Source organism: Falco biarmicus, chromosome 2, assembly GCF_023638135.1.
Source record: "Falco biarmicus isolate bFalBia1 chromosome 2, bFalBia1.pri, whole genome shotgun sequence".
In the NCBI taxonomy this organism is placed as follows: domain Eukaryota; kingdom Metazoa; phylum Chordata; class Aves; order Falconiformes; family Falconidae; genus Falco; species Falco biarmicus.
In genome coordinates this window covers 112809386-112825219 of record NC_079289.1, presented here as the reverse complement: position 1 = coordinate 112825219, position 15834 = coordinate 112809386, and the positions used below count along the sequence as shown (strand labels likewise).

At 37.0% G+C, this 15834-nt stretch overlaps 1 protein-coding gene across 3 annotated transcripts in view; it reads right to left on the bottom strand.

The window, feature by feature from the left end:
- Positions 1-622: 622 nt before the first annotated feature.
- The window catches only part of CADM2 (cell adhesion molecule 2), a 671028-nt gene continuing 655816 nt past the window's right edge, over positions 623-15834 (bottom strand). For all 3 annotated transcript variants that reach the window (XM_056329400.1, XM_056329402.1, XM_056329401.1), the window contains 2 exons: positions 9803-9928; positions 623-8191 (listed from right to left, as the gene is read on the bottom strand). In XM_056329400.1, the coding sequence (XP_056185375.1) occupies positions 8073-8191; positions 9803-9928 (245 nt within the window). In that variant the 3' untranslated portion in view covers positions 623-8072. The remainder of the gene's footprint in view (positions 8192-9802; positions 9929-15834) is intronic.

Below are 15834 nucleotides of genomic sequence, written 5' to 3'. Positions count from 1 at the left end.
AGGTACCAAACCCTATTTGTGTCTCTCTCTGTGATCGGGACTTGTTTCTTTTTCATAAACATGGACCCTTTAAGAATTTCCTCTTCCCTGTGACATTTGCCTCTCTCCCATTGAGACCAGTGGCCTTCTTGCCCTTTATAACATCAATTCAGGCATGGTAAGTGGTGCAGAAAACCTTGCATGAATTCTCTAGCTCCTTCAAGAGGGCTAAGCCACCATGTAAGTCCCAAAGGCTTAAATGCTTTCTCAGCACTCGACCTCTCCATAAGGATGAATTTCTCCTACAGTGAGGACAGCATCCAAAAGTTGTTACTTTGTCAGTCAGAAGAAAATATAAAGCAATACACAGTAAATGGTACATAAACATCAAATAAAATAAAATAATTTATAATTATCAGTAAAATACCAGTGTCTTACAGATTATTTTCTTGGATATCTGTTAAAAATCTCAGAATCAATATTTAGCGAAGTAAATGCTTATAACAATTCCACTAGAAACAGCAAAATCTGTTCAGTGAACAGTCTGTGTATACAGCCACTGGTCTAAATCAACTCCACTGCCAAGCGGGCAAGCACCAGGAAATATATTAAATGAATAGACAATTCAGAAATGTCCAACAGATAACTAAAATTGAAATTTTATTTTTTTCAATAATATTCATCAGACAATTTTCTGACAAGACTTCTCTGAAAGATGAAGTGCAAATGGGAACCCTGTAAGAATGTTTAAAGAATTGTACATGACATTTTTTAAGCGCCACTAAGTACACATTGAATACTTTGTAAGTATATAGGCATAGCAACATGCAAGTGTCATGTACCTAACATTACAATATGCATTTTGTCTGCTTAAAGTTATTAATGAGGAAATTAAATGAAGTAAATGTGTCTCATCTTCAGTGCAATATGTTTAATTCCCATGAATTTTGTTTACAGGTTAGTGGTTGTATTTCTGAACCATTCGCATATATCCTTCCCAAGGCCATAAAGTGCCAGTGTACAAGCAGAGTACACTGGAGCTCCTAGGAGAATACACTTACACTGACCATGAATAGATGAAGTTGTTATAGACCCTTCACTAATTACGCCTTATTACTTATTCTAGGAAACTTCCTGCTGAACTGAAGGTTTTTTGTAGTTATAAAATATCTAGGCTAAAAGTAAAGGATGCACAAGGATTGCTTTATAATTCTGTTGGAAAAGAGCTAAATAGCAACTCAAACATGTGCATTAAGGACTTGAGCCTTGTTCTTTTGAAATCAATAGGCGTATTGTACTCAACTTTTATGGAAGCAGGACATATATGAATCCAGTAATCTATGAGTTCACTCTCTTGGCTCACTGTTTAGGCAGAAGCAGATGATCGTAGGTCATATTTGCATATTTCTATGGAAGCTATATAGGGGTATAAGCAAATCTGCTTTCACTGAAAAAGGACATGTGCAACTGCATATTTACTAACATTAATCAATATGCATAGAACGGAGAGAAGGAGGAAGTGATAAAGAATTCAGTCCAGCAATTAAAGATTTTCCTCCTCTTCATAATCAACGTGAACAGTTGATGATCATCACTATTATTTTCTTTAGAAGTTATTACATTAAAACCCCTCCTTCTGAACCTATTATGAAAACCCTTCAATGATTTCATTGTAGAATAAGACTAAGAAAATGAATATGTTTAGAAGAAAATAGCATCAGTGATTTTCAGCACTATGCATAAGGGCAGGGTAAGGCTGTCTGTAGTTTGTGCTGAAATGTGAGATCAGAGCTCACACAAGAAACACTGCTGGCATGTGCTAAAGTGCTAAAGTGCTGACCCCAACAGGCTTGGCTTTGCACCTGAAATCTTAAAAAAAAAAAAAGGAAAAAAAAAAAAAAAGAAATGAAAATCCTTGAACTTTTCTTTAACAGGAACACAGACTGCTCCTTTTAGAGGACTTTTTTTCTCCCCTACCTCCTTTCCAATTAAGATTGCTGCTTTAGCCCAGCAGAGAATAAATGACTTTAGACACAGAACATGGAGGGCAGATCTCTAGTAAACACAGAAGCCATGAAGAATATATATATATATAGGGTTTTTTTGCCATCTACTGAGAGGCTCTGGAAGCCCCTAGTACTGTAGAGTCATCATGTTGGCTCCACATCTTCTTCCATCTGGTTCTGAGTACATTAAACGTTGCTGCAGAAAATTACCATGGCTTGCCAACAAGATGGTTCCTAGATGCTGGAAGAATTCCCTTAAGGGCTGCTGGAAGCGCACAAAGCTTGGAGCATCCTCAGGATGTGGAGTGATGCAGAAGTGTGCTGTTAAACCATGTTTGTACCCTTATTTCCTCCTGAGTTAAAACAAGTGCGGAGTGCTGGGTTAGATTCATCGATAGCAAGCAGGAACTGCTAGCTTTTGTTAACTCCAAGTAGACAGCTCCCATTTGCTTTAGAGTTATGAAGTCCACTGTGAAAAACCATGTAGGAAGTCCTACTCTCGATTAAGAGTTTCTACTCTGCTGACATCAAAGGCTGCTCTATCCATTTAATATTCTTTTATTGTTTGCAGTAGTCTTTCCCTGTCCCACATGCATTGACTGTTTTTAATGTAAACATGCTCTGGCAATATTATGTTTAAATAAGTAAGAGACATCAGAATATCTCAACAGTATTGGTATTGCATATTTAATTCAAAAGCTTGCATGTGCTTATAAAAGTTTCTCTCCAAACCTGCATGTCTTACTGGAAAGGTTTGTGTTTCAGTTGGATAGCACATCGTTATCTAGTGCTGACTAAATATTGATGTGTTATAGCAGTTTATTTTTAAGCCGTTTGGGATGAATCCCCAGCCAGTGTAAATTGGCCCACATTTAAGGCAATAGAGTGAAGCTGATTTATACCAGCTGAGGCTGTGTCCTTATGCCTTGTTAAAAGCTTAAACTATTCCTAAATTAGTAAAGAACAGGGCAAGAATTATGAACGCAGGCAATTTTTTTTTTCTATATTTAACAGAAAAAAACCCCAGTGACCTCAAGACTAGACCAAAGATTCAGTAATATTTAAAATGTATACAAACATCTCATAGCTAGTATTTAGACTAAGAGGTAGATGTCATATTCTAGGAACAGTACAGTGTGGAATGATGCTAATGGCAGTTGCTAAATACATCCTGTTACACAGGAACAAAGGAGGGTCATAGCAATGGCAACCACAAGAAGGTTTATGCTATTCTTTTCTTCTTTTGCTATTCTGTGTTATCTATCTTTTGGTGCATTCCTTCTGGAAGGGTGGGATGGAAAAGTGGCGAGAAGTAAAAAGATCAGTAATACAAAACTTCACGTTTACAAAATGTTAGCTTTATCATTAAAAGCATCCTTTGTACTTTGATGGAAGCATTTTGTACTTACAATTTAAGATTACCTGGCATTACTGAGCAAGTAGTGGAAATTCCAGGTGAGGTGATTCAGCAAAATAGGGGTCAGAAGAATGCAGCGCTCTCTCTCTCTCTCTCTTTCTCTGTTGTTCATGCTAAAAATACCGGGGCATATGGCAGCATATTTCAGCATCTTAACATACTAGGCTCCCTTGAGGACAGAAAAAAAGAGGAAACTTGTGCTGTTGAGCCAGAAATAGATTACAGAACAGTGTTGCCAGACATACAGAGTGCTGGCAGCAAAGCCATTAGTGGAGTCAGTGTCTTACTTTGCCTAAAGGTGTTTCAGTGGTATGTAATGGGCCTCAAAGAAATGGAAAGCAAAGCTAGTGAGAATGAGGAGTGGTATAAGCGTTTTTATAAATTAGTTGTCACTGCAAGTAGAGGAATTACACATATTGCATTAGGATATCCACTGCTTGTATATGTACCTTCCAGCTTTTCCTTGTGACTGTTAGGGATCATCCCCCTGCTTGAAATAATCAAAATGCATATTATAATTACACGGTTTTCCAATATCCATACACAGCAAGTACAAGATACTTACATGTAAGTACACTGTATTTACCTATATTTTTGCATAGTTTTTAGTGTGTACTTTGTGCCACTTAATAAAAAGCATTACTCGTTATTTTTGTTGTTGTTTGTTTTTCTCTGTTAGACAGCTTATTCAATTGAAGTTGAAGTAGCTGGATTTTTGGTATGTTCATCACAGATTAACCAGTTCCTAGGAGTGTAGAGATTAGACACTTGGAGGAGTCTGGGTAAGCGGTGTGGGAAGCTGCAGTGTGAACATGAAGTTTTCAATCACCTCCTTAATTAAGAAATGCAATATTAGATTTACGGTGCTAATTTAATAAACTTACCTTTAATTTTAATGGAATTGTAAAGGTAAGAACTCCATTTTCCTTTTGGTAACACTTTACAATAAGTGGCACTAAATTACACTATAACTGCTATGTTACAGGGAATTACATGTAACTACACTGTAACTGTTGAAATAGCTACTGTACATGTGCGTACATGGTAACTTCAGTGCTGTTACAATCATGAATTACATAATTACAGATGATTCTGTCCTTTCTTTTCATTGAAATAGTTATATATATATTATACTGTAATGAAAATACACAAGATGTTAACTTTCATGTCTTTTTTAGAAAAGTTGGTTTTCTTCATGTACTCCTTTACAGAGGGAGTCTCAGTGCAAGACGAACCATCCTTAAATAATGTGGAAACTTTTTAGAGTGTTTTAGCTTAAGTTCTGAGCCTCAAGTTAAACATCAGGTTCCTTACACTGTTTCTTGGTTTGTCAGATGACACTAAAAGAGTGGGATGATGTACCCCTTGTCTTCTGATGCACCGCTTTCTTGTTCAAATCATGAGAATGTCCGTGAAGCATTAAAAAAAACCCCAAAACCTACATCAGAAAGTTTAAAAATAATCAGCAATCGACACTGTAAACAGTACACTGGCAGAAACTAGGTACCTGGCCTTGAGAAAACTACTCTGCAAGTGCATGTGGGAGAGAATGTCACAGACATTTTAGTGAGGGCGGTTCCCATTCAGAGCCTCGATTTTACACACCTGCTGGATACCTCACACCATAATAAAAGCGGTATTTCAGAATGGGATCTTGGACAAAGAGAACGGAGGACTGGCTTTTAGCCTACTGAATGTCATTAGTGCTGAGCCATGGCTCTGCCTACAAAAAAAGAGGGATACCTTTTTACACCTAGTGTAGTAATTTAAACCCGTGAAGAGCAGACAGGCCTGCAAAGTGCTACCCAGGTAGAACGCTAGGTGTGGGGTTTTTCACACCTGCTTTGCACAGATGCAAGGGACATCACCAGGTGCAAGGTAACGGAAGATCAACTGCATTAAAAACAAGCACATGTGAGAAGTTTTAATTGAAAACCAATGAAATAACCTGTTTTAAGTGTACAAGTTGTATCTCTTGCAAAGTTTAAGTGCTGTTTCTACGCCACTGGAGAAAATGGTTTGAAATGGTTACCCCAAGGGCAATCCTGCTTTTGAAGGTCCTACCTGACCTTGGTTGGGTAATGGTTCAAGTAACAACCCTACAGTTCAAGCAAGCTGGAGTTCAGAAGAGTGAAAAAGGCATAAACACCCTGTTGGTGGAGAATTCCACTTGAGCAAGTAAGGCCCTCATCCAGGGAAGCACTTACTTTTAAGCATATGAATAGCGCCTTACAGTCCAATGGAAATCCTCTGAAGCCTGAAGCTGAGCATATGCTGAGTTGAACTGGGCCCCAGGTCTTGAAATAAAACCTTGTCATATGCCATACTCTACTGTAGCTAATGTAACTTGCTGTTGTGACAAGAACCCATATTTTTGGTATTAAACTGAATGACTTCCTTTGCCAGCCTTTTTTTACATGTGTATGTTTTGAAAGACATGAATATCTTGTAAACCTATACTAGTTTTCAATGTGTCTAGTAGCACCTACCTGGTTCTCTCAAACTACCATATTATATTAACATATTATTGCATTTTTCCACAGATGGGTATGGAGTGAACTGTAAAAACAAGCATGCAATCACATCAATGCAGACTTATTTCTTTAAAATGTCATACTGTATATGATTTATTATGTTAACACTCAACCACATCATATTATTTATGTCTGTATATTTTGAAAAAAAGTGCTGCTTTGATTGATGTCACCCTTTTTTCTTAGAAATTAACAAGATAAATGTCTCAAGAAAAACAATTAAAATACTCTAATATTGTCCTTAAAAGGATTATACTCTTCTGATAAATAATCTGACACAGCACCTTTATCTTCCATTTTACCATACTACATGATGTCATATTCCAAACTCTCCCTTCCCCACACAAAAATAAAATCCCAGGAGAAAGTCCTTTACAGCAGACCATCATGCTTTTAGGCTTCACAAGTACAGCAACCAGAGAGAAATACTCTTTTGCCAAAGGTGCAGAAGGTAGGAGCAAGAGAAGCTCCAACTAGACTAACTTGCATTCCCCATTGCAGAATTGTTTCCAAGAGCTGTTATGGCAACCTTTTTATTTCATTGGAAGAGGAAATAAGCCGAAGGGCTTACAGTGTTTTGTTGTCATATTTAAGAGCATGTGATTTTTCAGCTGTCAATTACACAAAAATTTTAGAAATAATCCAGAGACTTTCACTGTGGAGCTAAAAGCATGGCAGGAATTCTCTATCATTCACGGTGACATAAGTTTGTACCTCACAAAATGCATAGACAGGAATTTAATATAAAGAATTAGTCCATTTACTGTATACACAAAACATATATCTTTTGTTTTAACACTTCTATTTTTTTCTTTTTTTTTTTCTTTTTTCTTTTTTTTGGCAAACCAACATAGAGAAGCAGCTCTGGAACTGCCAAATTAAAATTTGATAATTTTAGCAACTCAATAGTACTTTTTAAGGATAGTAATCAAATGTGGTTGTAATTTAAAACCTGAGGCTGTGCACTGGTTGTTAGCTTAAAACTACCTTTCCATATAACATTGTGCTTCCATTGTATAACAAAGAAAAAATTAACAAGAACTAGAAAAGTTTGCTGCTGAACAGTGCTAGGACATACAGACAAAAAATACTAATACATGTTATCTACTCAGAATACTGATTTGAGTCATATCTAAAGGGATATAATGGACATTAGAAAATGCTTACTTGTGACTGACTTAGCTACTGCCAAAAAAGTTAAATATGTATCAAATAATGTTTAATTGAATTTATTATATGCACTATATACAGATACTAAAATGCCTTGCAGTTGTGCCCCATGAACACTTCAAATTTGAGTAGGCAGGTGAGTTCATGTGAAGCAAATAAATTATAAAAACAGAAATTACTCAGAAAGTTCTCTAATCTTTGCGATCCCAAAAAGCAATAAAAGGGCAGGACAAATTTATTTCAAATGAAGCACTATTATCTAACTTTGCAGAATCTGTATAGCTATTCAGCATGTTTTTACCATTGAAACATGGCACTGTTGTCAAGGTACCATTTAAAACATAACAAATCAAAGCAAAACAAAACAAAAAATTCAGTGGACTGAATTCAGTTTTCTTCCACCGAATCCAAGCATACAGGAAACTCTACTAAAAAGGTTTCAAATTGTGTTTCCTAGGGCATATGTTTCAAAACCAAGTTACTTTTTGAATTATAGATAGACATGTATAAAACATTCTTTGTAAACCTCTAATCTTAGACAACATTTTATGTAAGTAAATTAGGTCCTTACCTAATAGTATTTGTTATGAATATTGTTCTATGACACACTAGAAGGGACATGATAAAATAAAACTGAAAAAGAAAGCTGCGTAACATTTAAAAATGTAGAAAACTTGGATTAAGATGATGATTAACATTGTTAAGGCTGTATATTCAAGCACTGTATGTTAAGAGAGCAGTGGATATGAATTTTAGGCAATAAGAAATGTCCTGCTTTAAGCATGATACTGTAATTATAGAATGATGATGTCAACAGCTGATTGTTGGCATAAACTGGCTACTTATAGCAGGTATGCAAGTTAATAAAGATAGCAGAAGATGGCAGAAATGAATTCTGAGAAATGATAGCCAGTTTTCTCCAGCAGTCAGCCTGATAAGGAAAACTCCAAGATTCTAGCTCTGCATCTAAATGAAATACTCTTTTTTCTCCTCTGCATTGACTTGGCTGCCTTCTGCATTGATAATGGCTGTGTCGGCATCAGGTGCATCTTCAGCTCCTTTTGCTTCATTTGTTAAATATGTTCCTATAGGAATCAGTACAACAGAAAAAAAAAAAAAAAAAAGGAAAGATTAGGGATTTTTAACTTTACAGTGCATTACAGGAAGTACATTTCTAACAATGCTCCAATTGCTTGCTGAATAGACAAATATTTTTACACAGTTTCAGTATATATCATAAAGGTATGCTCAACTTTCTAATTTGCCTAAAAAATATTTATAGTATTAATACTGATAATGCACATACACAAATTCAAGTATATCCACAATAAATTAAGGAAATCTTCTAATAAAAACCTGCTTTATCTAACTGTAGTAATATGCAATATATTTTGCAATTATAAAATAAGTGATAAAATCTTGGTTATTTCATGGAACAGCTACCCACGGAAAATAAACCAACTCTGAACACTTAGATATTCATAAACAGCTGGGTTTTTTTTAAATGGCCACTGATTATTTTGGTATTTCTATTTTTTCTTGATCATATCTATATTTTAATTTTACAGAACTGTATCATAGTCACTTCCAAGAATTAAAAAATTGAGATAGTTTTATTAACTGAACCCACTCACATGATACTATCACAGATATTTTTATGCTAAGGAGAGGAACAAAAAGAATTGTGTGCAACAGTCAATTTTCCCATTGGGAAAAGCATTATTTATGTTGCCAAAAGATGTCTAACTGTTCATTCAGGAAAGTAAAACAAAAAGGACATACTTTCACTGGCTCACAAAAAAAATAAAATTGTTTCCCCCCACACACAGTACAATCAAATAAAAAATATGTTTTTATCAGCTTATGTGTGCTAGCCATATGATTATTGTATCTAAAATGAGATTTAATGAGTTGATACCAACACTAACTTGCTCTTCAGGTTTTTCTGGTGTGTTGGGTTTTTTTGGTTTTTTTTAGCGGTTCAGGTAGGGAATCAATCAAGTTTTAACAATAGGTAGGTCTACAAGCCATTTGGAGGTCAAATCTCAATAAATTATTTTGGATTTAACTAGGTCAAAATAGGATCATAAAGAAGCTTAGTTAGAAGTCAGTGTCACTCCATCCCTGTTATCTCTAATGGCAGGGGGGACTGAAAATGGAGTAAATTCTTAAGGTGAAATCTCTGCATAAATTAAAGCTTGGCCTAGGAAAGAACCCCTTATTCCAGTGGAATCATTGGTAAAAGAGTCACTCATCTGAAAATTCACCACTGGCTTCTAATATCACCGCTTATATACATACTTAAAGGATCAGCACAATTTATTAAAATGAAAAATCTTGTTCACTTAATATAGATACATATGCTGGTGAATTGATATACTAGTTAAAACTATGAGATTATGTAATGAAGTGTCTACAGCTACGTGCCAAAACCAAGGGGCAATCTTACCTCTTAGTCTCTAAATCCCTGACTTTTGAGATGACCTTGGGCACGTGGCTAGACATCCTTTGCCTTAGCCAGTCCACTGGAAAAGTGGGTAAAATTCACAGGGACTTCACTTGCAACTAGACTGGGAACCCAGCTTTCTTGGCCAAACCATTTAGCAGGTGGGGGAAGGTGAAAGGGCAACAGCACTCCCAGATGAAATTATGCCTCACTTCCAAAAGTTACTGAACTTCCACTTAATCTGTCCTACCTTTATGTCTTGCCAGGTATCGACCAAGGAGAATTATAGAACATAGTGTTACAAAGACAACTACAGCCACTATTCCTCCTATAAGAGCGTGGTCAGGTCCAGTCTGTCCAGCCAAAGCATTTGGATCTAGAGGGAGAAACAAAAAGCAAAAGTCGTCCTACACAGACAAAAATTGACAGGAAAACTCACAATACCAAGTTTTATACCAATCATCCTGAAAATAGGGCATTTCCCTCTTTAATATTCAGCATGGTTATTCCCACTTTTACTACCAGTATCTTATCAACAACATAGTGCTGCTTGTATTCCCAGATTGTTAAAGCCCTGAGGACATCAGGGTTATGAAAAATATTACCTTATTCTTCTTTGGCAGAGGTTATTAAATGGGAAAGGTTTCTGGTTTTGTCCTCATCATTTTACAATTGAAAACCTAGCCATAGCTATTTATAGAAAGAAAAACAAGGAACTGAGAATTGGGGATCAGATAGCATCAGCAGAATAGTGTCTGCATAATACATAATTTATAGAATTGATTCTCAGTGGGTAACCCTTATATATTCTCTTCCTCTCGTTCCTGTCCTATTGCACCAGAAATAAAAAGGCAGATAAAGTGCAGCCATGCCAAGTTCCTCTGCACACGGCTGAGTCTGCATGAATTTGGTCAGATAAAGGTATCAGGCAACCTGAAAGAACATCATTCAGTCTCAAGCATCAGTTTGTGAATTCACTATGAATACTCAATTAACACCCAACGTTAGCAGGCTGTAATAGACATAATAATGTATCAGCAGGTTCATTTTACTAACTGCAGAGCGCTAGGAGTACTGCTGGATTTGAAGCTTTCTGTGCTGGTCATTTGCCTGTTCTGTTGCCTGGTACTTCACAAAAGTTGCAAAGAGGCAATCATGGGAAATGGCACTGCTTAGGGGTGAGTAATTCTTTGGAGCTTTTGAACAATGAACCAGCAACCTGTGACTGTTGACTCACCTGAAATATGCAAAAGAAGGTAAAAATTCAATCTAAGGATCATGGTAAGATTTCTATTTTAATGAAAAAGCCTCTGCTATGAAGTAATAGTAATTCTCTGAAGATGCTATTAGCATGTACTGTATGTTGCAGTCAGTCTACTCTCACTGCTTCAAGGGCATTTCCCTTGTAGGAGCTGTTTATATTCTACAAATAGTTTGCAAACAACTTCTTTGCTTTGCTAAAGGGAAAGGCAGGAAAAATATTTATACAGAAAAGAGGGCAAGTCTGTAAAGATGATAGAAGGACCTCTGATAATGCCAAGGAGGTGTGATTCCATGATACCATAATTACATTCTGCTGACCAGGATCATCATATAAGAGTAAGATGTATAGATATATCTACACATATACAAGTGTACAAAACTATAATGTTATATAGATGAAATAAAAGAATTGTGTTTTCCCCTCCTTTTGTAAACTGTCAGGCATACAGAAACTACACTTTTAGGTTTGTTGGAGCACAGAGTGGCACGACCACTGTTGCAGTTCTGCTCTTAACAGTCACTGAAGCCATCAGGCATGGCTTTGTCACTTATTGCTGGCTTTCTGAGCTCCCTGTCTTTTTATTCTGGCTGCTAAGAGGGAAGCTGGCCACAGCACTTCTGTGAACATGATGGCAAATACTAGGTATGGGCCTCAAAAAAGCTAGAAACACCTTATAAAGTGAGCTGTGCCTGACCCTCCTCCGTCTCCATGAACCTCCTGGCATGATGCTACTGCTGGTGGCACTACGTCGAGCACACAGAATCAGTCCAAGGGGACATTGTCTCTATTTTGGTGATTTGAAATGACCCCAAGGAGTTCTGTGCACCAGCAGCCTCACAGAGAAAAGCCAGATTGCTGAAGTCTTGCCTCCCCAAAAGCAAGAGCTTGGAGCATGCAGCCACCCCTTCCCACACTTGCAGAGGCTCCGTTTTCCAATGGGAGTAGGAAGGAGGTGACTGCTTGCTTGAGAAAATGTAAGGTGACAGCTTGCTGCAGGATTGTCAGCCTGCTTGAGCCATCTAGCAAATTCCTCCCTTTGTAGTGCCTGTAGCAATGTTGCTGTGAACCTCCTGCCTGCAGCAAAAGGCAGCACCCATCTGGGCACTAAGGAGCACCAATGTCCCCAGGAGCTGCATGTGACCTGCAGGAGATGCTCTTCCCCAACACCGGGCCAGGCGCAGCATGACCGTGTTTTCCCACTAAAAGCTAACTCCTCCTGCAGGTATTTTAAGGGATAATATACTTCCTGATGCAGAGTATAATCCAAAGAGGGGTTTGCACAGTGCTTTATTTAGAGGCATTTTTTGAAAAGCTGATTGCAGCGTACAGCCTCAACTCAATACCCAGATTTACAACGTATCTCCTCTATGAGCTTTAATAAACATCATAGATAAAAAGTCCTCATAATACACTGAGATGAGTATGCATCTGTGTTTTCATCCCTAGGTGATTTCCTCCATGTCTACTCACTCCCCCTCTGACATACCTGATGTGACTACATGAAGTGACCTAAAGCCAGCAGAAATAAAAGGTTCCCACCTATTAGTGTGGATTAATGAGATTCTACTGCTGCTATAGGTTGAAAACTTTTACTTTTAAAATTAATTTAGGTATTCATTGGAATGCAAAGGTAGTATTCCATTTCTGATGTAATCTCTTAACCTTGGTATCAAAACCAGATTATGTTCATTAGTATTGCTAGACCAGTTTGTCCAGGAAAAAAACTTGAGCGTGACCTATTACCATTATATTACCAGTGAAGAATTGATTAATTAAAAAGAAAAAAGGAAAGGAAGGAGAGGAAGGAAGAGATGGAAAAGAAGGGAGTAAAGAAAGATCCTCAAAAGTGGACAAACATTTTCTTGAGAAACAAGCATTCTTTCATCTCAGAATGAAAATCTGTACAACATAAACAATATTCTGAACAGGAAGTGCACCTCATAGAAATACTCTCCTCATATAAAAATAATGTTAGCATTAAATATAAATATGCTCTACATTATGCATACAGAGTAATGCACTATACTTTTGCCTTTCATGAAATGACCTAAGCCCCATGAGTGAATTATAGATCTGGGGCTATCTATCATCAAATAAATAATTACTATGTCAAAATGTGCCTGAACAGTATTTGAAAGATAGAAATACAGGGGTTTGGAATTTTGTATTTTAGCTATTTATACAGTGAACTTGTATAATTATCCAAGCGTTCTGGGCATTTGTATTAGAAACTCTCATTAAAGTACCTGAAAGTGCTAAGTGTGTATTTGGGCACTGACCACTCCACAGTTTGCTTTCCAAAAAACAGAACAGTATTCAGATTATTTGTTGAATCCTATTATAAGCTTCATGGGCTTTACCAGGTAAGAACTACCCTGTCACACACATAACTCCAGCAAATGAAATCTTAGGTATGCAACTGTGCAATAAATACTTATAATCCAGCTGTTTCCATTAAAAAAAAAAATAGATTACTCTGTTCCTGTTTTAAATGTAGACTGTTTTTTTTACTGCATGAGCACAGCTACAGTAGTCATGGCCTGAAACAGTGAAATTAAATTTTTGTAATCAGACTAGAACTTCTTCAAAGATCAGGGGTTTTCTTCTCTTTATTTCATTCTTTGATGAGACTAAGGAAATCTTATAGCAAGATAATGACACAAAAGCTCATGATTCTCTTTTGTTTGTTTTTGTCCCCAATTTAGGAAGCCTCTTCGAAATACTGATTGCTGATGCCGTGAAGCTGCACCCATTTTGAACTTCTGGGTTTTGCCCATTACTGTTTGTTCAGAAACTTGCAGAATTAACACACTTAAAATGATAAGAAGAAAAAAATGTATCAAACAGTAAGAAATGAAACACAACAGATAAATCTTAGATGCGTTTAGTAAATAGGTATGTGGTTTTTATGACCTGCTGACAAAGTCTCAGCGTAGAATATTTTTATATGAATTCACCCGTTAGTTAAGCAGAGAAATTCTGGAACAGTTTTTCATGCTTTTGCATAAAGTATATGTTAATTATTCATCTAATTTCATTTTCTTGTGCATAAGTTTCCTCCTTATTTATGCATAGTTGACTTGACTGAGCAGGCTGCAGGAAAGGGTCAGATAACCCTTCCTTGAGCAAAGGGAACAAACACATTTCTGAATGCTGAAATGGCATATTTTTGGGAATATATGCTCAAGTAGCTCCCTCTGTTGCAGAACGTCGCTAACATGTATTTTTGGCTCAGATTATGAAGTTTTAAAAAAATCACTCTGAGCGTGAGAGGTACCCAGGTTTGAGGCATGCAAAATAACAATTTGTTTTGACCATTTCTGATAAAAGAAAAATAGGAAATAAAGTTCTTAATTTGTTGTAGAGCTTAAATAGCATTCACAAAATGAAGATGTATTATGCAGATGCATTATTCATAAAGTACTGTTCCTTAAGGCTGGGAAAAAACCAGGGATGTCCCACTTCTCAGAGAAGTGCACAAAACACCAGCCTACAGTCACTTTTACTGATTTAATGAATAATCAATCGCTGAGGCAAAGTAGAACCGCTCCAGTAAGGGAGCCTGGGGCATGGCTCCATGTTGTAATTTATGTGGAAGAAAAACCTCTTCCAGTGACTCATGCTTCTTTCCCCATATTCAGAGACCACAGGTGATAACTGTCCAACTTGCCAATACTTTGTAGATTTGCAAAAGCAATTGTTTGAAGGGCCTGGTTCAAAATCAGATTGGTAAAGCAATGAGCATTTCAGGGTGGGGAAACCCAAAAAGCACAAAAATTAAATAAATTGCTCTGCCATATTTGAAGGGTTGTTGAACTGTTGCAGATGAGGGCAGAGTGAAAATGTGTGGTGGGCTCCCACCCCACTCTCCCAGACAGAGTGAGTATCTCTGGAGAAAATCTAGCAAGGAACGAAAGGAACCACAAATCATGAGGCATCTAAACCTGTACGACTTTTCAGTGCCCCAGCCAGAGGAGACCAAACAACTATGGGAAGCAAGTAGTTCTGGATTTTGTTAAGTCCACCAGTGAATGTAAGTTAAATTAGAAATGTTACCCATTGAAATTTCTCAGCATTTCAAATTAATTTCCTAAGGAGGGATAGCTTGTGTGATCATGATTTCTCACTCTGTCCAAATTACTCACGGATTCATTACCACAAACTTCAAGAGACAGTATATACCTCAAGATTATTGTTTTCCTATAACTGGCCTGAGAGGACAAGTTGCTGCAAGAACTCAGACCTTATTAGATATCAGAAAACCTGTAGGAAGGATTCGTTTAGAAAAACCCTAGCAGAGACATGAGCTTCAGTCAAAATCTGTGCCCAAGAATCAAGTTTTCATTAGAGGTTTCTCGTCATTGCAAGTACTTTGCTGTCCAATATGGCACAGATCTTGCTGGAAGCTTTTCATGTGGTTAGGTGGCATTTATAACATCCGAGCCCTTCCAACCTCACCTTCTTCCCCTTTCCCCCATACTCACTCTTCCTGCTTCTCCTTGTCTCATAACGGGTCAGCGCACACTGCAGTATTTGCACAACTCCGTTAAAAAGGCAGTCAGCCATGAGGCACTATCTCATCGGAAATCAGAAAAGATTTCTCTCTACAGCTTATGGAACGAACTTGGTTTTAAAAATGTATTTAGGCTAATATAATTTGTCAGATTAATCATAGGGTCCATATCTTTTTTTTAACTGTTCCACAAATGTAACATTTGGAAAAAAATTAAAACCTAAAAAAAAATAATAAAAAAATACACCAACCAACCACCAAGCAAAAACCTCAATCATTTGTCTAGCAGCAGTAGGAAAAAAGAGTAAAATAAGAATTACTCACAATATGGATAGGAGGTAGGACTGAAGTGATAGCTGACAAGGTATTTGCTTTAGGAAAAGTGGCAGTAGTGCTGTCTGTGATAAATGCTGGGAAGTAGAATTTATCCATTTTAGCATCTTAATTTGGCCACCCCTGAGTTCAATTTCCCTTGCCTGGCCTGGAGTGCTGAAACAGGTACTTT